Source organism: Actinia tenebrosa, unplaced genomic scaffold (genome assembly GCF_029948245.1).
Source record: "Actinia tenebrosa isolate PJP-AT-01 unplaced genomic scaffold, QUT_ActTen_1.0 PGA_scaffold10__47_contigs__length_13832649, whole genome shotgun sequence".
In the NCBI taxonomy this organism is placed as follows: Eukaryota; Metazoa; Cnidaria; class Anthozoa; order Actiniaria; family Actiniidae; genus Actinia; species Actinia tenebrosa.
The window spans coordinates 5,195,348-5,218,864 of NW_028292570.1; the positions used below are offsets into that span (position 1 = coordinate 5,195,348).

At 36.5% G+C, this 23,517-nt stretch overlaps 4 protein-coding genes across 5 annotated transcripts; 1 reads left to right on the forward strand and 3 right to left on the reverse strand.

The window, feature by feature from the left end:
- The first annotated feature begins 1,191 nt into the window (after positions 1-1,191).
- Positions 1,192-23,024, forward strand: LOC116291051 (uncharacterized). 2 transcript variants are annotated; one of them, XM_089026623.1, is made up of 10 exons: positions 1,192-1,413; positions 19,294-19,443; positions 19,531-19,703; positions 20,100-20,257; positions 20,390-20,563; positions 20,715-21,087; positions 21,406-21,667; positions 21,867-22,066; positions 22,151-22,238; positions 22,648-23,024. In XM_089026623.1, the coding sequence occupies exons 3-10, from the start codon at positions 19,595-19,597 to the stop codon at positions 23,000-23,002; spliced, it is 1,719 nt and encodes a 572-aa protein (XP_088882749.1). In that variant the 5' UTR covers positions 1,192-1,413; positions 19,294-19,443; positions 19,531-19,594; the 3' UTR covers positions 23,003-23,024. The 2 variants fall into 2 exon arrangements, with proteins under 2 accessions (XP_088882749.1, XP_088882750.1); XM_089026624.1 differs by lacking the exon at positions 1,192-1,413 and having other exon boundaries at positions 19,269-19,443.
- Positions 11,769-13,592, reverse strand: LOC148912835 (uncharacterized). Its single transcript, XM_089026313.1, has one exon. It carries the CDS (start codon positions 13,590-13,592, stop codon positions 11,769-11,771), a length of 1,824 nt encoding a protein of 607 aa, XP_088882439.1.
- LOC148912836 (uncharacterized) lies at positions 15,143-15,767 on the reverse strand. Its single transcript, XM_089026314.1, has 2 exons — positions 15,614-15,767; positions 15,143-15,445 (listed from the first exon to the last, which is right to left on the reverse strand). Exons 1-2 carry the CDS (start codon positions 15,686-15,688, stop codon positions 15,143-15,145), a joined length of 378 nt encoding a protein of 125 aa, XP_088882440.1. The 5' UTR covers positions 15,689-15,767.
- On the reverse strand, positions 15,742-18,943 carry LOC148912837 (uncharacterized). The gene is made up of 5 exons (XM_089026315.1): positions 18,807-18,943; positions 17,746-17,949; positions 16,912-17,259; positions 16,454-16,625; positions 15,742-15,836 (listed from the first exon to the last, which is right to left on the reverse strand). The coding sequence occupies exons 1-5, from the start codon at positions 18,843-18,845 to the stop codon at positions 15,742-15,744; spliced, it is 858 nt and encodes a 285-aa protein (XP_088882441.1). The 5' UTR covers positions 18,846-18,943.
- Positions 23,025-23,517: the final 493 nt, after the last annotated feature.

The window sequence follows — 23,517 nt, forward strand, 5'->3', positions numbered from 1 at the left end:
CGTCACCACCATCGTTTTTCGTATTCTCTCATTTACGGCCGCGCGCATCTTGTCAATCAATTTTCGAAAAGTAAAGTTAAGTCTAAAGTCCAACCTAATAAATAAACAGTAATTGGTATATTTCAGATATATATAAAATACCAAAAACGTTTTTTGGCTATCTTAAAACAATTACAACTAAATGTATCCGAAGTATCAAAAAATGTATGCTATATGCACCGGGAATTTGAATCATAGTGGCTAGCTAAAAGACAATTCACTATGCTGCACCCTTTAGTTACACATGCTTTGCATACTTTTTGATCATGTCATTCAATAGTACAAAAAAAAAAAAAAAAAACAATTCGATCCTTGAGCATCATTTTCTAACTTGACGGCAACGTGCTAGGAATACTCGCGATCGCTCACATTATTTTACCATGGATTTCAGTCCTTCAGTACTGCAGTTTGTAATGTATATCAATCTGTGCATACCTGAACATTTGTTGTATGGTGGATGTGAATTGTCTGCAAGTTTTGATCCGTTTCAGCACTCCTTATATGATGGCTTGTTGGAATCGAACCAACGTTTCTGTATGGATCAGAAAGAACCATTAACCATTTTTTGGATTGTAGTGCATGCCAATCAATTGTTTGTGACTTGTTTGAAGAGTGCCGTATGTATAGGGTGTGTGGGTCCTGTAGTTTTTCTTCTATATATATATATATATATATATGACGTCATGTATTCTCAACTTTGGCCAACTAACGGCCAACTGCTGCATGGTTCACAAACAAAAATGTTTCGCCAGCCTGGCCTTTACAATAATAATCGAGTCATATTATTTTCACTGAAATATTTGAATTACTCGGACTTTCCAAAAATTTGGGACATTTTCATCCAAGTACGACTTTAACCAATTTACGTGTAACGTACCAAGGTTAACGTTGCACGTATGACTAGTGGCAGGACGTTGCGATTTCTTAGCCAGAGTCGAGATTGCCAGCCAGCCATCTCTCCTCTTCTCAGTAAGACTGTCATTGTCGAGGTATTTTGTGCATCTTCTACGGCAAACATACATTTGGACAACGCACAAACAAATCAATGAATTGCAGCATTTTAGTGATTTTATAGTACATCTACAAGTGACACATTATTTTGGATATACTAATTATGGTTCTGCATTAACTTACAGCATCTTAAAGGTGTATGGCCCTTGCTCCCCTTTCTTCATTTGAACAGAGATCTCTCCTGTGCTCAGGTAGAGCAAGAGCCTTCATTTTAGTTGCGTGCCATTTACAAGCCCTGAAAATTCAGTATTTGGAACCCCTCTTGCCTTGGAAGAAATCATGTCATCTGCGGCTTCCTCGCCAATAGACCAGGTGTATGACCAGGCACCGAGTACTTCCTCTTGGTACCTGGTCATCGATGAGGTAGGCTGAAATTCAATAATATAAGCAACCGTAAGCATTCCTGAAAATAGAGATTTGCATGACTAGACATACATAGCCGGCCTATATTACTAACGTTGTTTTTAAACGAAAATCCATTCTTATTTTTATATTCCTTAATTATAGTCTACACTTATAAAAGACTGGAATGTACCTTGGTCTTTAATAAAACCATCATATCGCGGTGTTCGTGTATGAGTAGCTCATTGTGCTTCGCCACGTTCATGCTCTTGTGGAGCAACATGTTTTCTTGGTTGCCACTAAAATCGCAACCACGAACCCCGCATTTCTGTATTCGGTTAGGGCATGTAAACATGTGCTGCGTGGCGTCGCATCTGTGACCACAAACAATAATTGAAATAATGTCTTAATAGTTCTAGACTTGACAGAGAATTGGAATTCCAATTTAATGTTTTAGCAAAAACATTTAAAAAGGCCATCACAAAGAATCACATATCAACCTTGTGGCTGTCATTTGGCTCCTTGAAATAGGGACATAGGACCTTCCGCTTCTTGCACTCTGTGGCTTTGTGTGTGATGATCGAAATTCTAGGAATTTCAAGTTGGCACCAAGTGCAAGTTGCAGGTCTGTATGGGCAATCTTGCTCGTGCCTTGCTGCCTTCCTTCTCTGCACCTTTACCTGGCAGCCAACATTACAAAACTTACAGTTTGCCAACCTAAACTGGCATTGGGTTAATTACACTCACCACGAAAAAGAGGATCAGGAAGAAGAGCTCTTCTCTGTAACCAGTGGATAACATTTCTTTTCGATCTCTGTTTAACTTCGGAAAAGTAGTCAAGGTTCATGATTCGTGAAGTAGTTGAACACGCACAGCAGTTTTAAAGATGAATGGCTAATAATGATAGTAATAGCTTGTTTGGAGTATTTAAAAGCGATAGACAAATAAACAAATAAATAAATAGATACATAAAACTGATACTGAATACTTCTTACTTATACTGGCACCTTAATATACCCAACCATTATTAATTCTGTCGTTTCAGAGACCGACAGTAAGGAGAAAACATACATCGATCAATTTATTTACCTCTGATCTTCACGATATTCTCAACACTCGTTATTGTTTCCGTAATGTGTTGTTTGCGACTTACAAAAAGAAGGCTTCAACTTTCCTTGTTCATTATTCAATCAGCCCTAAATCATTTCGTTCAAGAAGATCTGCAGACATGCATGTCGTACAGCATCACCCGGGTGAAGATCTGCTAATACGGTTTTCATTTAGGCTTGATGATAAGGAGGCATCGTTGCAAAGCCAACAATGCATCAAGAATAACATGAGTCGTGGTCCTAACTCACTAACCTCCAACATTTTTAGTCCTGCAGCAGAAGTCTCTAGAAGGAGATAATGTACGGCTCCACTGCCTTGATCTTGAGGGGTTTCTGTTGGTGTATCTACACTGATGTTATTGCGCCATTTCCCCCCGCCATAATGTTATCATCACAAACGAAAGAGTTTATATGGGTTTTGAGCTTTAAAAATCATTTGATTTATAAAACTGTTCTTTTCAAGTTTCGATCAAAGGCTTGTCGCAAGCAGGCGAAATGAGGTAGCAACTACCTCTACGTCTTTCTTCTTTGGACACTTGCAATATCTCACCAGGAAAAAACTTGGCAATGTCGCTGTTCAAAATTTTTTCTTTTATGCCATTTGGCATCAAGCTGTTTGGAATAGCGCACCAAATTTTCAAGAAATGCAGGGAAGGACCGAAAACACGAATCAACTTAAACTAGTGCCCTGTCTCATCCTCCAGCATAAAATTTAAATTAAGCGCCAAAACATATTTATGCTGAAGGATTAAGTTAACTATTAACTTGTGACGAAAGTACTGAAGATCTATTCATTGGAAAATTCCAAAAAAATTACGTGTGCATGCACATATCTACCATATTGAACGAATGACAAAGGGATCCCCTTCAAGTTGACAGACTCTTCCACGGTCCGCGCTCGGCCAGAATGAGAGATTTGATATTAGATTTGGTATTTCATAGCTTTGAAAAGAAAAAGATAACCAAATAAAGCCAATAATTAATAGGTACCATTTTTTAAGACAAAAACTTTCAATTTCAATTTAAGGTAAGGCAAGGCCAATAACTTCAACTGTGTTCATTTTTTCAAACTAATGATAATATGAAATGCAGGTGTAATAGAGTTGAATGAGTGAAATACCGTATGGTATTGTACCGTAATTTCTTTTCAATAAGTTGGAAACAGCACTATGTGGTATCGTACTCTAAGAAAACAGTCGAATCGTCTGCCATGCCATATGGTAGCGGTATCGTTTCTGTACCATTTCCCACTCATGCAAAAGCGACTCTATTGAATGTTTGAAATAACTTACTCTGGGATCTATTTAATGTTTAGAAGTTTATAATAGATATTATAGGTATGATACTTAAAAAGGTTGTCAGTTGCTACTGTTGATAAATTGCCATTGCAAAAGTTAAGTTCTCCTTCTTCACTGACATGGTCACTGGAAGCAATCTCTGGATCATGCAAATTATGTAATTACAATCCAGACCCCTGGATGTCTACTTACATCAATCTTCCTTTTGACTTTTCATAACTAAAGTGGACAAGTGAGTGGGATTTCAAACTCTCTTCACTTTCTGTATGACTACTACATATTTCACATATTATTATTGATGTGCTTTTCAAAATCCCCAGGTATGAACTCTTCAACTGTAACATGCTGTCCCATGTCTGTCTTGCCCATAAATACATCTCTGTATTCAAAAGTGTTTCCATATTTTTCATGTATGTTCTCTGATATGACCTTTTGTGTGAGCTGCAGGGCAAAGTTCCTTGTAAGGTAGTGTGTCTGAACTGCTTTTCTGGTGTGTTGCTCAGCTGTTTGATTTAAAGCTGTAATGTTTTCCAATGCCAAGGGTATTGTCTACCAATAGCTTTTCTTCCAAAAATTGTCAGGATTATGTATTGTCCCTAGGAAGGTCGCTAACGACTTTGACACCTGCCACCGCGACAGAGACTGATTTAATTCATCCTCATCATCACCGCTAGTATCATGCGGAAACTGATTGTCCACCTCCTGGTTCACTTGCTCAGGAGTCCCATTTTCCACTTCCCTGGAGTAATTCTCTGCCCCTCTAGACCTTTTAGTCGCTGGAGGTTGAATATCTGAAGCCTTTAGAGGAGCCTTGACCGCTCGGGCTATCAGGCTTGAAGCCTTAGGTAAAATGGCATCCTGGAGCATCTTTAATGCTTCTGGATCGTTGAAAAATCTGACCCTCAAGACCTTTGCCCTTAACACCACCTGATTTTTACTTTAGAAGTTTATCTTTAAACGATGATGGACGGTGAAACGTCAGGATTATCCGAACCACGTTTTCCAGCATCCGTGTTGAACCCAGAGTGAAATAAAATGGCGACGAGAGCAGGACACCCTAGTGGAGTTATGGGATTTATTGTCACTTAGTTGTGGTAATTTATGCAGATATCCTTTTATAACTCGCTATAATTTGTAAGAGCAGAGCAAAATAAAGTTGGTTACACATTGTTATTTCAGGTGACTATTCTGGAGTATAATTAAAAGCACCACTTCGACCTTGAGAAATCCATGCGTAATAGGTAAGTTACGAGCCTTGTAGGAAACGACTGAAGAATAGGCAATCAAGTAATTTTCAGCCTCACTTGCAATCATTTCACCTACATTCAAGAAGGAAAGGAGGCAACCCGTAGCTTCATCCTTGCCAAAGGAAGCTCAGTCTACACCTATTGCTACCCTGAAGTGATATGGTTTTAAGTACCTGATCAATGTTTATGTACATTTTGGCAAGCTCTATTAAAAAAACTTTCAAGATCTCTGTCAGGAGTAAAATCTTGAAACTGCTCGTTAAACTGAGCCTCAGAGATGGGTTGGTTTTCTTTGTTTTCGAGAGACTTCGTGGAATGGACTTTGAAGCTCGTTGGACTTCTGAGCGGACTATGTCTCGTATAGATTGCTCAGTAGGACGGATTTCGTCTTCTGCCATCTTCTCAGGAGTACGCTTTTGTTTTTCTTCTCTTTTGATTTTATCTCGTAAGGTCTTAGATGTTTTTAAAGCTGTACATTGGAAGTAAAATGAATCAGCAAACTTTGCAGCTGACAACCAAATCAGCTTTTTCTGCAAAGTTACCAGTTCTATCATTGAAGGAGTTTTTCCATTGTCAATAGCATAACTTACACCCTTCTCGCACTGGGTTATGGCCTCGTCAGCAGAGGATTTTTCTTCTTGAGTTCCGCTTCTTGAAGAATATTGTCAATTATGTCTTGCAAGTCGTCATCTTTACCTTTTGACTTTATGCGTGGCGTATTTTCAATCCGTTTGGTAGTTCTCCTTAGGGACTAAATTCCCGGAAGAAATCACAGTCATGAGGAAAAATACACACTCTTACGGAAGAAATCACATTTCCCTAGGCAAAATCACAATGGAGCACCGGAAAAAATCACATTTTTTATTATCTTTTACATAATTAAAGGTCTTTTCGACAAAATGTATTATGAATAAGGTCATTCTTTACTGTATAAATATCACTGCCATAAAAAGAGTTCAATTCAAAAATGTCCTATTGATGTGAGACTTCTAATCGTGGTTGCTCTTCCAAAGGCTTTGTGCCTTTTCGACACATCTGCATTGCTAATCATTCCCTAGTTCCCTATTCCATATTGCCGGAAGTGTTGTACTAAAATGTTGTTTTATTGTGGCTCTAGTAGGGAGCGACTTCATTTGATAATATTCCTCAACTCCCTGGAGATTCTGCCAGTGTCCTCTTGGCTCCATCATTCCCGAGCTTTGGTCCTTTAAGAACAAAACAAGTAAGTATGAGTGTTCTCCAGAGGGTAGGCTTTACGATGACCGCTCAAACAATTATATCAACTATCGCTTTACAGGATTCCCTCTTTTTTTATGATAACGTCTATATCTCATTGAGTATTCAACAGTCGTCGCTCAAACTCCTAGGGAGAGTTGTCCAGAGGGTAGGCTTTACGATGAGCACTCCAACAATTATATAAAGTATCACTTTACAGGATTTCCCTTTTTTGGATTACCTCCATATCATTATCGCAGATAGTGACGTATTATTAATATCCTACCTTTGAAGTGGAACGGGTACCTCAACTTCGTCAGAGTCCTCATTTTCATCTTTCTTGCTAGTTGATGCTGTAGCGGTTGATGTGCTGCTCCTGCAAAATAACTTGTAGATTCAGTTGGAAAAAGGAAGTTAGGCTACATTTACCTATCACTACTTACTCCAATACAGACTTGCGCTTCCTTAGTAGCAACTCTGCAGCCCTTGCTCCCATTTTCTGTCGTTTGCGTACATTGTAAAGACGACCAGCAGTACTGAAATAAAACATTGCAAACGGAAAAGGAGTTACAATATGTGGCTATGCATGAATGAGAAAAAGCTATAAATGATTACCCCCTTCTGTGGCACGTGAGGACGCTCAAATCGTCCATTTCGTTTTCCCCAACTTCATCGTCTTCGTATATGCCAGTGATGATGCCCTTCCGGACATCTGAAGGGCAGATGGATCTTTGTATTACGCCCGTTCTCTGGACGACGGTGGTAAGGCGTCGCCATACTTTGGAAGACGACAAAGGATCCCCATTAGTGTTTAAAAAGAGGAAGTCGAGGGACTTTGAATTCTGCATGAGGGTTTTATAACTGAGCTATAGATAGTTTGGGAACCAGGTTATCATAATAAATCCATATTTTACAAGTCGCACGTTGTATACAGTGACCAAAATGGAAAAGTTGCAACTCACCTTACTCTCTTTAACGGTCGCCATCGTATGCTCCAAGAAGACAAAAACAAAACGTCCTGGATAGGAGGCCCCACTAGGTTTGGCGGGATAACATTTTAGACGCTTGTGTGCACAAAATAAGCGGGAAATTCCACCCGAAGGAGGCAAACGACCAAGTATTAAAAAAATTAAGGAATAAATAAAAATCATTTAAAGTCTCTAGTCGTTCTAGCGCTTTCGCGCTAATTGGGAACACTTCTCGCTCACACGCACTTCCACTACATTCAATATTCTATGCACACAACGCTCAACACACATGTTGATTTTTACGGAGGAAGGAAACCGGAGAACCTGGAGAAAACCCTTGTTGCATAGGAGAGAACAACACATCAAACAAACTCAATTCACGTGGCGACCGCAGGGCTCAAACCAGCGGCCCAACCCGTTGGACTCACAGTGGTGAAAGACGACGCGTTAGCCGCGAACGCCACCCATTCCTTTTCCCTACTCTGAATAGATCTTAGTGCATTACGAGCCTCACACTGCTCAGAATTATGTTGCTTAAGCTTGGTAGGATTCCACTACATCTTCCTTAACTCTTTCTCTTTCTACTTCTGCCAAGACATTTTTTACCTAAAGAGCATGATAAGTAGCATGCAATCATGTTTATAGACTTCAAGGAATATAGTCTCTAAAATGCTAAGTTTATTTTTTTTATTTTTTTCGTTTTACAAATTAGCTCGACATTCGTCAGAGTAGAGTGAAACATTAATACTTTTGTAATTGATAGGATAAATAAAAAAAGTGCATGAGGATTTTATTTTGAAACATTGGTTAGAGAACTAATACTATAACCTCAAAATAAAATGCTGTTTTATATATTGTGTTTCAATAGAAGTATTTGCATATCGTAAAACATGTTTTTTTAAAGATAATTAAAATAATTGCCTTCTGTTTCAGGTTTTTCAGCTATCTTTTTTCCTTTAAATAAACCTTACAATGCAATGCAATGCAATACAGTAGTAGTTTATTCAGATGAAATCTAAATCCAATTAAGCAATGGTCAATGCTTAGCGTGTGTAAATCTATTGATGGTACACTCGGATAGTTGGGAGAAGTGCAACTGACCCATATTATTGGTTGATTCGGCCTTCTACTGGGGTCAAAATGCCCTAAAGGATGATAGTTTAGAGTTTCTGGAGGTGCCAATACGACCCTTTCATATTGTTTAATTCAGCCCTTCTACTGGGGTCAAAATGCCCCAAAGGCATGACGATTTAGGGTTTCTGGAGGTGCCAATACGACCCTATTTAATTGCTTGATTCACCCTTCCACTTTAAAATGCTTACATAGGATGTGGCTGTAGTAGGGTCCTGAAGACACAGTTATACTTAAGAGTAAATTCAAGGGGTAACTTAACTCCAAAGAACATGGGTTGATGAAATAAAATAATAAAATGGACAACTCTGATCCAGCTTTTCACACCAATAATGTCAAGTCTCAAATTCATCTTTAATAGAAGTTTCTTTGTCAATGAGAAAGGTTACATGACATCTAGCTATTGTACACTTACCTTCAAAGCCAAAGCACCCTAAGGAAATCCAAACCTGCGTTTGGTTAACTAAGTAGTCACAGTAATACAATTACTCTTTGATTTCTGATAATCAGTTTCAAAGTAACAATATCATTACTATATTCAGGAACCCAGGGGTAGAATTCTGTTGCTCCTTCCTCACTACCTGGAGAAACACCCCTGTGCACGTTGTCCATTTGGACTTGTACCGGAAGTCAAAATTCAAAATGTCCACATTCAAAAACTAAACATATTTGTCAAGCTATACTTCATACTGATTGGTCGACCAATCAGAACACAGGTAATTTTGACTTCCGGTACAGTATACTACAATGGATAACTTGGACTGCACCAGAGCCTCAAGAACATTTCTAAAACAGGAATAAAATTAGGCTTTTTACACCTTCACATTCCAGCTTTCATAGCTGAAGTAGGCAAGCTGTTTGACATGGACAAGTTGTAGTGTGAAATAAATTGTTATAGGAAATACCAATGTTTGAGAAGAATTAATGAAAAATACCACAGCAACTGCATGTCATGAAAGTTTGTATGAATACCATGAGGACATCTGATAGAAGTGGTATTCTGCATTGACCCTTCAAAAACTAAGGTGTTATTTCCTCTTAAGAAAACAGTTACATCAATTGAATATTCTAGAGAAAGAAGTAGCAAGAAATTTGCACTTCAAACAAAAGCATAATACATTTTGGCAAAGGGTCTATTAAACTGTAAACTATAACTTTAACTACATAAAAACAACTTTTTAAATGCTTTCAAAAAGTCATAACACACATAGGCATGCGGATAAAAAGTAATTCAATCATTGTTGAATGTCATAGAAAAGCCATCAGGTCTATATTCTTTGACTCCAGAGAAGATCAGGGGATAAAGCTGCTGTGCTGTTGCTTTCATTATCTATTTTCCTTTCTTTATGAGAATATTGGGATATTTTTGCAGCCAGACAGTTGGCCTGCAGTAAAGTACAGGGGCCCCACGATTTTCTGACTCAAAGAATAGGCTTCTTAAACTCTTATAAGTTTTACAATGGCAATAGACCCTTTTTAAATTCAAAACATGACTGCAGAAATTTTACATGACTGCTTTACTGCAGATGTATTTGCACAGGGTTAGCCTCAGTTGCAAGTAAGATATTCATAAATGCCAACGAGAAATCAAGAATTGTCGACCTTGCTAGTCCAAACTACTTAGAATTTCCACGAGCTGTTTTGGTAATTACTTATGAATATATCACATACAATCGTGGGTAACCCTGTGGAAATGATTCTTTTATGCGCGGCAGCAGGCATTCCTTGGGAACTCGGAAAAATATATTATATATTTTGGAGGCATTTTTAGAAAGTGAGTTTCTCTCTTAGGGGTAGAAAAACAGAAAAAGCCTGCAAATGACCTCAGAAACTTTCAAGTTTTAATTAATTAACAATAATTTTAGAACAATACAATACAATACAATACAATTTTATTTGCTCATACAAGAAAATTTACATGAAATGTGAAAAACAACTATAGAAAACAACTAAGAAAATAAAGAATAGATAATTGTCAAAAGAACATAATTCAGAGCCTGGGGTCTAAATTAACCATAAGGTTTTCGAGTTAGACCCCAGCAATTTAAAATTTAACATTGGAGTAAACTGAAGAAGAACCAAGTACATAAAAAATAATTACAATTTAACTGAACAATAAAACTGTTAATCCACAATTAGAGTAATGACATGTATGGTATATATTAACATATATGAAGAAAGAAATAGAATATTTAGAAAAAGGAAAATCTAAGGAAGAACTAAATTTTTATCTGTAATTGGTCGGCAAGTAAATAACTTTTTAATTTTTTCGCAAACGAAAATACATTAACATTTTTTAAGTGGCTAGGAATTTGTTCCCAGAGTTCAATCGCCATATTAGCCGTCATTTGCTTGCCTATATTGGTACGCACTTGTGATTTATGCAAGTTTTGCTTTGCTGCGTACCTGGTATTGTAAGGATGGATATCTTTTGCATATTTGAAAAAAGAGGAAAGTGTCTCTGGGAGCTTACCTTTGTGCCATAAATGAGTAAATTTTAAAGCATGAAGACGATAAATATTATTTACTGTGAGAAGCTCCAAGAGATTTAGCAAGGGAAGAGCGCTTTCGGTGTTTTCGCCAAAAGATACAGCAAAGAACATTATTCTTACAACTATATTCTGTTTGACTTGCACTTTCTTAATGTGCGTTTTATAAGCGCTTCCCCAGGCCAATATTGCATATGATATGTAGGGATAAACAAGGTTGTAATAAATTTGTTTCAGTTGATGAATGGAGAGATAATGCCGTAATTTTGATATCACTCCAATATTTCGTGAAATTTTTGAGCAAACATAAGAAATATGGTATCTCCATGATATGCAGTCATCAATTATGACTCCTAAATATTTTATGTGGTCTTTTCTTTGTAAAGAATTGCTTGAACCATCTCTGTTTTGAAATTTCAGATCAATTACCGCGTCTTTCTTTTTACTTGATTTCACGATCATGAAATTTGTTTTTGTATAATTAATTGATAGTTTATTTGCGTCACACCATGTCTTAACTTTTTGGAGCTCATAGTTCATTAGTTTTTCAAGTTCCCTTAAGTCATAGTGCGAGGCAAAGACATTCGTGTCATCAGCAAATATTCTAAATTTCAGAGTATCAGAGCAGTTTGGCAAATCATTAATATATAATAAAAACAAGAGAGGTCCAAGAGAGCTACCCTAAGGAATTCCACAATTCATCGTCCACATTCATCTGACTCCATATAGTTCTAACTTTTCTACTAGAATTTTGTGATTAACAGTATCAAAGGCCTTTGAAAAATCTAAAAATGCACCACAAGTATACATTTTATTGTCTATTGCTTTCCTTAGGTTGTCCGCTATTTCAGTAATGGCTAGTGAAGTTGAGTGGCCTTTTCGAAATCCAAACTGAAACTCGAATAAAAAATTGTGTTTTTCAATGTAATTGATAATTGTAAGTTGAAATTGGGCGATAATTAGCTGGATCCATGGCATCTCCTCCTTTGGCGACAGGTGTTACCTTAGAAATTTTAAGAACATCGGGAACAATACCTTGAAGCAGGGATTGATTAAGTATTATTGTTAATGCTTCACTAAGGTGGTTGCTCGATATTCTTATGCACTTTTGCGGAACACCAATGCATGATTTGTTCAATTTCAGGTTTAGAATTTCATCGTGTACCTCATTTGTAAGTATCCCACGAAACATGAAGCTACTTGGAGTCGATGTTTTTATGTATTGGCTTGGATTGACATCAACCTCCGGTATTTTCCCAGCAAGATCTTGGCCAACATTTATAAAAAATGAATTTAACTGATGACAAATGCTAGCTTTATCAGTATGACATTTATTGTTATGAATGATCTTTTCGATGCTTGTTACTGACGATGCTTTTTTCCTTTCGATAATCATACCAATGAGCTTCCATGTAGTTTTTAAGTTTTCTTTGTTTAAATCAAACTGTGCTCTAAAGTAATTTGTTTTAGCAGCTTCTTTGATTTTATTTAATCTATTGTTATACGTTTTATAATACTTAATTTTTTCCAGGTCATTACTTAAGAAGTGTGTTTTAAAGAGCTTTTGTTTTTTCTTAATTGAGTTAAGTACAGCAGCGGTAATCCATGGTCTTTTCAATTGTCTTCTTTTTTGCTTAGTTACCTTCCGTATTGGAGCGTGACAATCAGATATCTTCTGAAGCGTTTCAACAAGTCTATTCATACTTTCGTTAACATCATTTGTAATAAGGCTTTTAAAGTCAACATTTTTTATGTCTTTCAAGAAAGCATCATTATCAAAGTTCGAATAATCTCTATAATACTTATTTTCGCCTGTCACAGGGAGCCTGTTTGATACTGTACAAAATACCGGAAGGTGATCGGTAATATCAGCTAAACAAATTCCTGCTTTCAATATTTTATGAGGTACATTCGTATAAATGTGATCTATTAAAGTTGAGGTATGATCCGTGATTCTTGTTGCTTTAGTAATAAGAGGAAAAAATCCAAGGTTCAACAACATATCAAGAAACTCGGATGTTTGATTATCGACATTATATTTCAAGAAGTTGATATTTATATCTCCTAAAATAAATACCTCATACCCCTTATTGTTAAATTTTTCCAATTGGTCCTTCATAGTTTCACTAAAAAGCTCACGGTCACCAGAGGGATGCCTATAGATACAACCAATCATAATGTTTTTTTCTTTCTTACGCATAATTTCAATCCAGCATGACTCGACGTCAATTGTTGATAATTCAAGGTCTTTTCTTCGGACAAATTCCAATTGATTAGACAAATAAAGGCCAACACCTCCAGCCGAAGTTTTGGAATTTGTATTCAAAAATTCGTATCCTGGTATGCTAATATTTAGCCGACTATTTTCGTTAAGTTTCGTTTCAGAAATAGCTATAACATCTGGAACCTCTTTTGTTATAGAAAGAATATCATGCAGCATAGATATATTTTTAGATAGACTGCGTATATTGCAATGTATCATGGAGAATCCATTCTTCCTGCTGGTCTCAGTGAAAAAATTTCCCATTTGTTTAATGGTATAATATTTAGATTTGATATTACTCCCATAATCCTGAAATCCTGGATCTTTATCTGGGCTTTCAATTACATCTTGGAAAAGATCTTTTGAGTCTAGCAAAGTGGCAGAGGAATGATAAATCCATGCCCCAGTTGCTTTAAGAAACTCTTCTAAGCCTAAACCGTAGAAAGGCAATTCAGAAAGAAAGTTATCCGCCGTTGGCATTAAGTGATCTTAAATTAAATTAAACCTGTTATATAAACCTTTAAGAACATAATAAAGAAAGAATATTAACAGTTATAGTACCTTATACTCTTACTTGACTCGATATTGGAATTTTAATAAAAGTTCACAGCATATGTACGGTGCCCATCGGCGTTCAAGCTTGAAGGATAGCAACTGTATATTTCTATTCATATCGTGATTCAAAGTTTTCAAAGTCTTCTTCGGTGTCAAAACTGTACGTTGGAGTTCCCTCTGCTTGCTTTAGAAATATTCTTCCATTCCAGGTCCAGATAAATTTCCAGTGCCAACGTTTTTTCAGCTTATTCACATCGCCAAAAAGCTTTTTCTTGTACGGGGTTAAAGATTCGGATATGAATACACGATGGTCAGAAGTTAATTGAAGATCTGGTAGATCTTTGATCTTCTTATTTGCAAGGTTCTTGCGCTTCGAATAGAAATTATTCCTAACATCTCTTCGAGTGAATTTGACGATGATTTTTGGCGGCGCATCTTTGTTATAGGAAGGTAAAGGATGTGCGATAGAAATATCTTCTTGTGTGATAGGCACACCAATGGCTTTACCAACCGATCCGGCAATGGCTCCAGCAGTACAATCCCTCGTTGCTTCAATCCCAGATATTTCTAGGCAATCCCTTCTTAGGTACTGGGCTAGCTCTTCTATTTGATTCTTTGCTTCTGAGGCAGATTTTTCGACATTTTCCATTTGAAGCCTCATATACTTGATACTCGAACTGTGAGTAGAGATTTTCTCGTTCACAGATTTGACTTGAGTAAGTAACTCATCGTATTTTGCCGATAGAAATTTAACAGTTTTGTTCATTTCATCGAAGGTTTCCTTCAAGTTTTCTAATGTAGAATGAATTGGCGATAGTTCAATCTTCAGTAACTCCTTTATCTCTTCCAAAGATGCCATAATGGCCACTTAGCGTCGTTTTTTAGGAGGAACGTGTTAAACACGTCCATCCACCATTACGACATATGCTAATCATTAGAACATAAAATATTTAAAAAAAACAAACTTGCACCCGTATTCAGACCTAATGTACACTGCTTGAGGGCTTGCCCAAGGAATTTCATTCTAATGCCATATTGTACAAAGGACAATGCTGAAATGATCTATTAGCCATATTATAGTACACTCAACAAAATTACTCGACTCTGATTGGTCGAGAGGAGTACAATTATAGCGTTAAGTCGCTATGGCAACACAGCCAAAACAATGTCAAAACATTTAATTTCTATCATTTTGTACTTAAAAACATATTTAAAATTTTTTAAAGCCTTAAGAACTAATATTTTTTATGCATTTCAGTTGCGCGATGGACTGAAAATCGTCCGCCAAATAGACAAAGATGAACGGCGTCAATTCGCATTTTCTACTAAAATTTTGTTGAGTGAACTATAAACAAAAAATTGCACGATCTTCTCGTACAATTTGGAATTAATAAACACTCGTAATGTTTTCAAAACATTACGAGTGTCTATTAATTTCCAAATTGTACTTGAGATCATGGGATTTCCTATACTAATCATGCACTTATTAATGAATTAAAAAATGCACTAACAGTAATCCGGGGCTTTCCTCTGCTAATTCCTAGCAAAGCTTGCTCCAGGAAAGACAGAATGTTGCTTCCTTCTTTATATTCCATGTTAAAAATATAAAAGGAAGCAAGCAATGCCAGGATAGCATCGATGATTCTCTTGTGAGGAATTACACAAAGAATCATTCCTTCGCAAACTATGTACAGATTGTCCATGTCGAACAACTCACCTACAGCAACTACTTGAGGCTGTACATAACGTCTTATCTCCTCATCAATGGGGTTTTCTCGCTGAAAGATCAAAGGTAGAAATATATTCAGATACAGCAAAAAAAACTTAAGAAAGCGATGGGGTTTAACAGAAATAAAACATTTGACAAATATATTCATGCACAATTGCGATAATTTTTCTACTTGTTTTCTTTAAGATCCATAGTTTCACATTGCAATAATACATACCTCAAGAACAGTGAATACTTGGTCTTGGTGATGCTTCTTTCCCTTTCTAACCTTTAAGCACTCATTCAGGGCCATGAATGCAGCTCTGCACTGAAACTCTAATAATCACAATAGTATGAAGAAAGGGATTAGAAATACTCTAAACTAGACAGGGAGACATACAGACATTCACCTGTATGTGAATCAATATTTCTGTTGGCTATACTGTTTACTGATGTTACCACTGACAAATTTAACACATGCAAAATTAAGTAAAACTTGGCCCTTTGGGTTCTATTATGATATGGTTTTACTACATCATGATAAGAGTGTCAGCAGAGATCAAGTCTTAATGACAGTGTAAGAAAGTCAGCAGATAACATCATTACCCATTTTGCATGCAAACAGAAACAAAAATAACTGTCATGTTTCCACTCTGCCAATCATGCATTGATGCTTGGTAGTGTGCAGTGATACTGTAACCACTGTCGCTTAGTCTCAATTTGCCAACTAGCATTTGGACCAACTGTTGATCTTTTGGGTTGCTATTAGTCAGTATTACCCATTTGGACTCCAGTCGATCAAAGAGCTGAAATTGAAAACTATAAATTCTTTTCTTGATCTAGATTTTAGACTGAATTAAACATTTTAGAGAAGTAGAAGAACAAAATATTTAATTTCTAAAATCACCATTAAAATAAGAATTTATTGTTCAATTTAATATTCAGATCTTTGAATGATGGCCATTAAAATGCTAGTTGGCGAACTAGACTTCAACCTTCAAGGGGCGCACTTCAAAGAAAGTGGTTACCATTCATTTCAAGAAATATTTGATCACTTTTTGAGAAAAGTAGAATTTACCTGTGGTATCACTGTCTTCTTGCGTGAGAGCAGTTTCAAGCTCCCTCATCAAATTTGAAAGCTCTTTCCTTGTCTTAGCATAGTCAAGGATCTTTGTTTTCCAGCTTCTAAATTTTTCATGGAATTCAGCAACTTCTTGATCCCCAAAAATCCTGGAAAACTCGGCTCTTATCTATAAAGATCAACAACAATGGTATTACGTTCATAATACTCCAGTTTAAAGTTCTCTGTTGCTCAGCCTTTGCCGTGATTTGGTATATAATCACTTTCAGTATTCTTGCAGTCCAGTGACATCCATGGAATTTGGGGTCCTTGCATTGTTTAAGTTGTGCATTCTTTAAAAATATTCAAATTTCCACAAAATTTTTTCTGGAATGCATGAAAATTCAAACTGTTGGCTGAGCAACAGAAATCAAAACTGAAGTATTATCAGGCTAAAAAAATATTTGCTAACTTACATGAACAAACTGTTGAAGAGGTGGGTAGAGTTCCAAAACCTCTTCCACAGGACTGGGATTTTCTAGGATTTCATGTCGGCAAACACAGTATGTCTTCTTCATGAAATCCTGGTTCAGCTTTACATCCTTTGGTCTCTTTTTTACTTCTTGCCTGAAAATCCCTGCCTCTTTTTTTAACGTTACTAACGTCTCTCCTTCAGGGATCTGTGGTTTAACACACCACAAATCCTCTTTTGTTGTCTTTTTCTTCTTTTTGGCTGGTCCATCGCCCTCCTCTCCAATCTCTGCAACACGCTTGGTTTTTTGTAGTTTTTTCATTCGATTGAAAATTTTAATTTCAAGGGAGCCCTGTTTGTGAAAAAAGGTAAAAAAAATCAATTTTGAAAAAATTCTAAAATTTCATATTTTGTACAATTACTTTTCTTATAGTACACTCAACAAAATCACTCGACTCTGATTGGTCGAGAGGAGTACAATTATAGCGTTAATTGTACTCCATAGGAGTATCGAATTAAGTCGCTATGGTAACACGGCCAAAACAATTATTTTCTATCTTTTTGTACTTAAAAACATAAATAAAATTTTAAAGCCTTAAGAACTAATCTTTTTTATGCATTTCATTTGTGCGATGGACTGAAAATCGGCTGCCAAATAGACAATAGACTATACTAATTCTATACAAAAGGCCTTTCCTGAATTTGATACAGTAATTGTCAATTTAATAAACAATGCGATATGAAATTCAATGTGCATGAAATCTATGAAATCAATTTCAACTTTGGATAGGCATTTATAGATAAACCAACAAAACACTCTTGGAAAAAAGCTACTTACCCATGGTGTTGCACCATCAAGAACAGCTTTGTCAGCCATGAATGGATACTTTTCTATAAGCAGCTTTGCTGTTTGGACCCGCTCAGCCTTGTTAACACGATCTGTATGGCTTAGAAGGTTGGTGCAAACATCCCTTATCATTTCATTTACCATATTTGCACTCAACCTTCTAGATTTGATACCCAATTCCACTGATGCAGAGAACTGGCAAAGAAAATTAATGTTAGAAATGTGTAAGTGGGAATCTCCTGCTGTTCAGTTGTGCACTGCATAAAGAGAGCATACCAATATTTTTCAATGACATCACCTTAACATACTAAAGTACATTTAAGCAATAGAAAACTTTTTCCGTGTTTACATAGCCTGATAGCAACACGAGGGGAGGTTGGGAGAATTGATTGTCTTTACGAAAGTGATCAAAAGTAGATAACAAGTGTCACTGTGAATGGAATTCTCGGTTGAAAGAAACGTGATTTTGCTCAATTTAACAGCCAGAAAACATGGCAGCGAAGTTGATTGTTTCGTCTTGCCTCGTGAAGATATTTTGTGGAGCTGAAGAGCTATCGCTGGAAAAAGTTTGAAGCTGCTGACTGTTTCCTTGAAATATTTGTATTCTTTATCGGGCTGTGCATTTAAATCATGAGAAAGCACGTCGCTGAACAACCGAAGCTGTCCTGATGAAGGACGTGTGTTGTAGCTCCTGAGGTAATTCTCTTTGCGGTGACCAACGAGAGATTGTCATGATATTACGATCAGAAAGACCTGCATGAGACCATAGGGTTATGCCTGTGGCCCTGACACAAGTCAAAATTTGGAACTTCGTCTTCAAAATACATTTTTGGGGGCGTTTTTTTCCTCGAAAGAAACTGTAAATTTTTAATTTTTGAACTTGTACCGGGAAGACACGAAAGTTGTGACGTCACAACTGTGTTTACATACCCTCATGCAAACATGGCTATCAACCAATCACAGCGTGCGTACTATTTAATTTATTTTATAATAGCACATATAGAATGAGGAACCCTGCATCCCTGATTATACTGAATGAACTTTTTACTCACTCGTGTTGGAAGCTCAAACTTTGAAATCCAGTTCATCATCTAAATAATAGATATAACAAGGGAAAAAAAACAACACACATTTACATTCCAAACAGTGAAAATGAAATTATTTGTTTATTAGTGCATCAGTGACATAATAAATTCTACGCTTTATAAGATGCAAGCTTACAAAAATATATTATTACAAAATAGACAAAATGTCCTGTTTTATTGTGGCAAATGTTGGCCTCCTATATCTACTCTATCTATCTATCTGTTTGTTGCTTTTTTTTGGCGCGCGTTAGTTCGCAGTGCATCATGGGTAAAATTATTTCGTGCCAGCAGCCACCATTATTCTTTCTCGTATGGCAAAAGAAAACCGTTTATTATAGTTTTACGAAACCATGAAGAAGTTATTTAAGGCGATTTTCTGGCAATAGCTAGCTGCAATTTCTTTAACTAAGCCTATCGCCTATTTTATGTTATTTTTGATTTGATTGCTTTCTAGAAACCCAGAAAACGAGTTGTAGGGCACTACCACGGACACCGTCAACAAGGAACGAAAAGAAGGAGAGTCATCATAGAAGCGGAAGTAATCGACATTCCCTTTCTCGCAAGTTTGGAACAGATACTAAACGATTCCTCAATTCTAAGACAGGTAAGGTATAACATCAGCTCGACAGTGTTGAAAATTAGCTTTGTATCTTAATTACAAGCTCACAGATTGTTCGTATCTAAAATATAGGTAGTAAACCCACATCGTCGTCATGATGGTTTGATAGCCGACTACTGATGGGCAAGCGTTTTCGATGCATCCTCTTTTTTCGAGAGATCCACAAGCCTTGCATTTGATTTTGTACTATGATGAAGTAGAAGTGGTAAACCCCTTGGGAAGCAAAACTTCCACTCACAAGCTTGGTAAAGCTACCATGACAACTAGTAGCCCAAGTTATGCCCCTATCAAAGTAAACCCCGTGAGGGGGGGGGGGGGGGGGGGGGGGGGGGGGGGTGGCGGGCAAAGGGTGGGGATTTAAACAAACAAAATACTTAAAGATTTTTCAAATGCCCCAGGGAGGGGGAGCAGATTTTGATCAACTAAAATGAAAAATACAAGGCTAAAGAAGAGATGTTCCACTAAAAGGCAAAATTTCCAATCAAATCCCTGACTCAAGGGCACATGTTATCAAATGCCCACATTTTGCCTGCACTCTCGTCCAATGGGGTTTACTTTTATAGGTGCATTACAGAGCTATAAAGAAATTGTGAACGTCCCATGAAAGACTAAAAGTAAATCATGTTTGTTTATACTGGCAGGTGTTTTTTATTACACATTGGGAAACATTGACCCAAAATATCGATCCCAATTAAGATGTATGCAGCTACTTTGCATTGCAAAGAGACCTGTTATCAAGAAACATGGGACCAATGTAATGCTTGAAGCATTTATGAAAGATCTGACAGAGCTTGAAAAGGTACAGTTAATCTTCATTATCATAAAGATGATTGTTGACTGTGTTATTGCTGGATTGATGATGAGAATGTTGATAATGAGTTTTCATTAAATAAACATCACATTTTATACAATTTTATTTAATTTTACATAGGATGCAGGTTACCAGTTCACGATCAAAGGTGAAAGCAGATCATTTGCTGGAACTGTGGCATTTGTATCAGGTGATAACTTGGGATCACAAGAAGTTGGGGGCTTCAAAGTAGGCAGTGGCGCTAACTTAAAATGCAGAGAATGTATGGGGAATGCAGATGAAGTTTCTTCTATGGTAAGCAGTATAAAATAATATTGCTGTAATGTATAAGACATAAAATATTTTTTTGTGCTCTGACATAATTCTAAGTGTACACCCTTCATTTATTATGTAATGATAATATGTTTCTTAATTGCTTATTTATGATTTTTTAAAATAATTCTAGTTTCATAAAACTGACTTTACACTTCGAACCCCAGCTGAGCATGACCGCCACTGCACTGCAATTGAGGATTCCCAAATTGACCTAACCACAATGTATGGTATCAATTATCGTTCAATCCTCAATCAGTCAAGGTATTTTCATGTCATTGGTGGGCTCCCAGGAGATGCAATGCATGATATACTTGAAGGTGTCCTACAGTATGAATGCAAGGAGCTTCTCAAGCATGTAATCAATGACATGAAATATTTTAGTCTGGATCAGCTAAACCAGTGGATAAAAGACTTTGATTATGGATACCCTGATGTTTCAAACAAGCCGTCCATAATTTCAAGTGTCACCATGAATTCAAACTCCAATTCTCTTAAACAAAGGGGTAAGATTAAATCTACACTGTAAATATAAAACTATTTTGGTATTGCTCTGCCTGGTCATTCTTTCTTTTTCATTTCCTTTTATTTCTTCTTTCTTTCTTTTTTCTTTTTCTTTCTTTTTTCATTTAGTAATTAATTCTTCCAATATTTCTTTCTATTCTTTCCTTTTTTCTTTCATTCATTTACAAATCCATCAATCCATTCATTCATTCTATCTTTCTTTTTTCTTTTATTTATTTACAAATCCATCCATTCATTCGTTTATGCATTCATTCATTCTATCTTTCTTTTTTATGTTTTCTTAATTATCATTCTCACAGCTTCCCAAATGTGGTGCCTTGGACGATTTCTACCCCTCCTGATTGGTGCTCATTTTCCTTGTGAAGATGAAAAGTGGAACCTATACATCACACTTTTAGAAATTGTGGACATAATATTTTCACCTTGCATAGAGGTGGACAAAGCGAGCTACATTGCAGGCCTAATAGAAGAACATCACTTGATGTTTGTGCAGTTGTACCCAAATGCATCAGTAATTCCAAAAATGCACTATTTGATACACTATCCAAGAACAATGTTAAGGTAAAGGAAATTAGCTCTTTATCCGTTTGCTATCTTGGTTGAAACTAAGGGCATTTGTTATGGCAACTACTAGTTATGATGACTGGGCTCACAACTTGTTGGGGTTATGGCTTGAATACTTATAAATGTTGGGAGTATAAACGCTGAGGAAAAATTGTAAATGTAATGTTACACTATTAGCATATTTTACTAATTTCAGGCTTGGCCCAATGGTGACAACCTGGTGCATGAGGTTTGAAGCCAAGCATGGTCGCATAAAGAAGTTGGCTTCAAGTATTGGCAACTTTACAAACATTGCATGGAGTATGGCTGATAGACACCAACTGAGACAGTGCTATGAATTCACTGCATCAAACCATGGTCAACCTTTGATTGAAAAGCCAATTGAATTAGGACCAGGTACATCATATAACCTTAAGGCTATGAGAAATTATACAATGTATGAAACATTTTCCTAACCTCAATTTCTGCTTTGATTGTTAGGGACCCAAAAGGAAGCACAAGCAACTGGCTACTTAAATTTCCTTCAAGAACAAGTGCACAATCTAAGGCTTGATGAAATAGTTCATGAGTATGTAAATATATTTCTTACACTTACACTTGATTGATTTTAAGTTCAAAAACTTATGAATAATAATAAGCATTAGGTACAATAATCTTAAAGAATTCCATCATGTGCATGCAGTTTCATAACTAATAGCTGGTCCTTTATAAAGATTTTAAAATCTTTATATAAAGATATCAACTTACCAGCTGAAGGCAAAAGAAAGTACCCATCCCAGCATGAATTTGAGCACATTCCAACATGAATTTTTAAAGTAGTTTAATAAACTCGTAGATCATGTTTTATCAGGTCTGAAACAATTGGCTTTGCCTTTGAACCTGATAACACACTCCTACTCCTTTATTAAACTATACATATAGGATTGATAAAATTAAAATTTTAAGATTAAATTAAATATAAAAATTTTCCACTTCAGGACAACTTGGTGTAAGGTGCATGGAACAAAATACCGCCAAGGAGCAGTTGTTCACACTGGCTATGATGGAGTTCTGCCCGAGTTCTCAGTTATTGAGAAAATTTGTTTTTTAAGTGGGAGACCCCTTAATGATAACAATTTGCTTTTTGTTATAAAAAACATCCCCACTTTAAACTATGAAGCCCATTTCCATGCTTTTAGGGTAGGGAATGTAATTCCCAACATTGCAAGGGTGATAAGACAAAGCAGTCTGATAAGTTACAGACCCATGCATATAAATAGACCAACTGGAGTGGAAGGAATGCACTGTGTTTGTCCTAAATTGGATGTTGACATTTATAATGAGCAAATTTGAATAATTTATTTGAATAATTAAATTTTTATTGTTGTTTTGCTAGAATAAGGTTTACTGTATATGTGCAGAATTGTACTAAAAAGAGCAGAGTGTGGCATAGAGAAGGGGTTACCAAAATTTAGTTAATTCGTGTGGGCTTCCTGTGGATTTGGTGGGAAATGGTGCATTGCCCCCATTGTTTGACATCTTGCTGCACCCCCGAGCAGTGCTGATCAAATGTTTCAAAGTGAATGGACTTTAATTCCTAAATAGGTTAAATATGGCCCCTTATGAGCATTTTAGTACCAACAAGGGCTAAAAAATTATGCGCTTGTTAACTAATTTTATCAGTACATGGTGCATCATGGGTGCAGAACAGTTGCAGTAAATTGTTACTGGCTTTAGGTTAGAGCACCACATACATGCCAAGCATATCTAAAGTGAGCCAAATATAAGTGGGTAATTGCATGGGGCTATTTCAACTCCCAAGGAGTTGAAATGATTCTCAGAGGAGATGTAGAACCAAAGAAAAAAGC

Coding starts and splice junctions, on each gene's coding strand:
- LOC148912835 (XM_089026313.1), bottom strand. CDS start 13,592: ATGCCAACGGCGGATAACTTTCTTTCTGAATTGCCTTTCTACGGTTTA.
- LOC148912836 (XM_089026314.1), bottom strand. CDS start 15,688: ATGGCCCTGAATGAGTGCTTAAAGGTTAGAAAGGGAAAGAAGCATCAC. Junction 15,446..15,613: donor AAGTATTCACTGTTCTTGAG/GTATGTATTATT, acceptor TTGATCTTTCAG/CGAGAAAACCCCATTGATGA.
- LOC148912837 (XM_089026315.1), bottom strand. CDS start 18,845: ATGATGAACTGGATTTCAAAGTTTGAGCTTCCAACACGA. Junction 17,950..18,806: donor AGTTTGAGCTTCCAACACGA/GTGAGTAAAAAG, acceptor TTTCTTTGCCAG/TTCTCTGCATCAGTGGAATT. Junction 16,626..16,911: donor CTCTTCAACAGTTTGTTCAT/GTAAGTTAGCAA, acceptor TGATCTTTATAG/ATAAGAGCCGAGTTTTCCAG.
- LOC116291051 (XM_089026623.1), top strand. CDS start 19,595: ATGCATCCTCTTTTTTCGAGAGATCCACAAGCCTTGCATTTGATTTTG. Junction 20,564..20,714: donor CAGATGAAGTTTCTTCTATG/GTAAGCAGTATA, acceptor AAATAATTCTAG/TTTCATAAAACTGACTTTAC. Junction 21,668..21,866: donor TATCCAAGAACAATGTTAAG/GTAAAGGAAATT, acceptor TACTAATTTCAG/GCTTGGCCCAATGGTGACAA.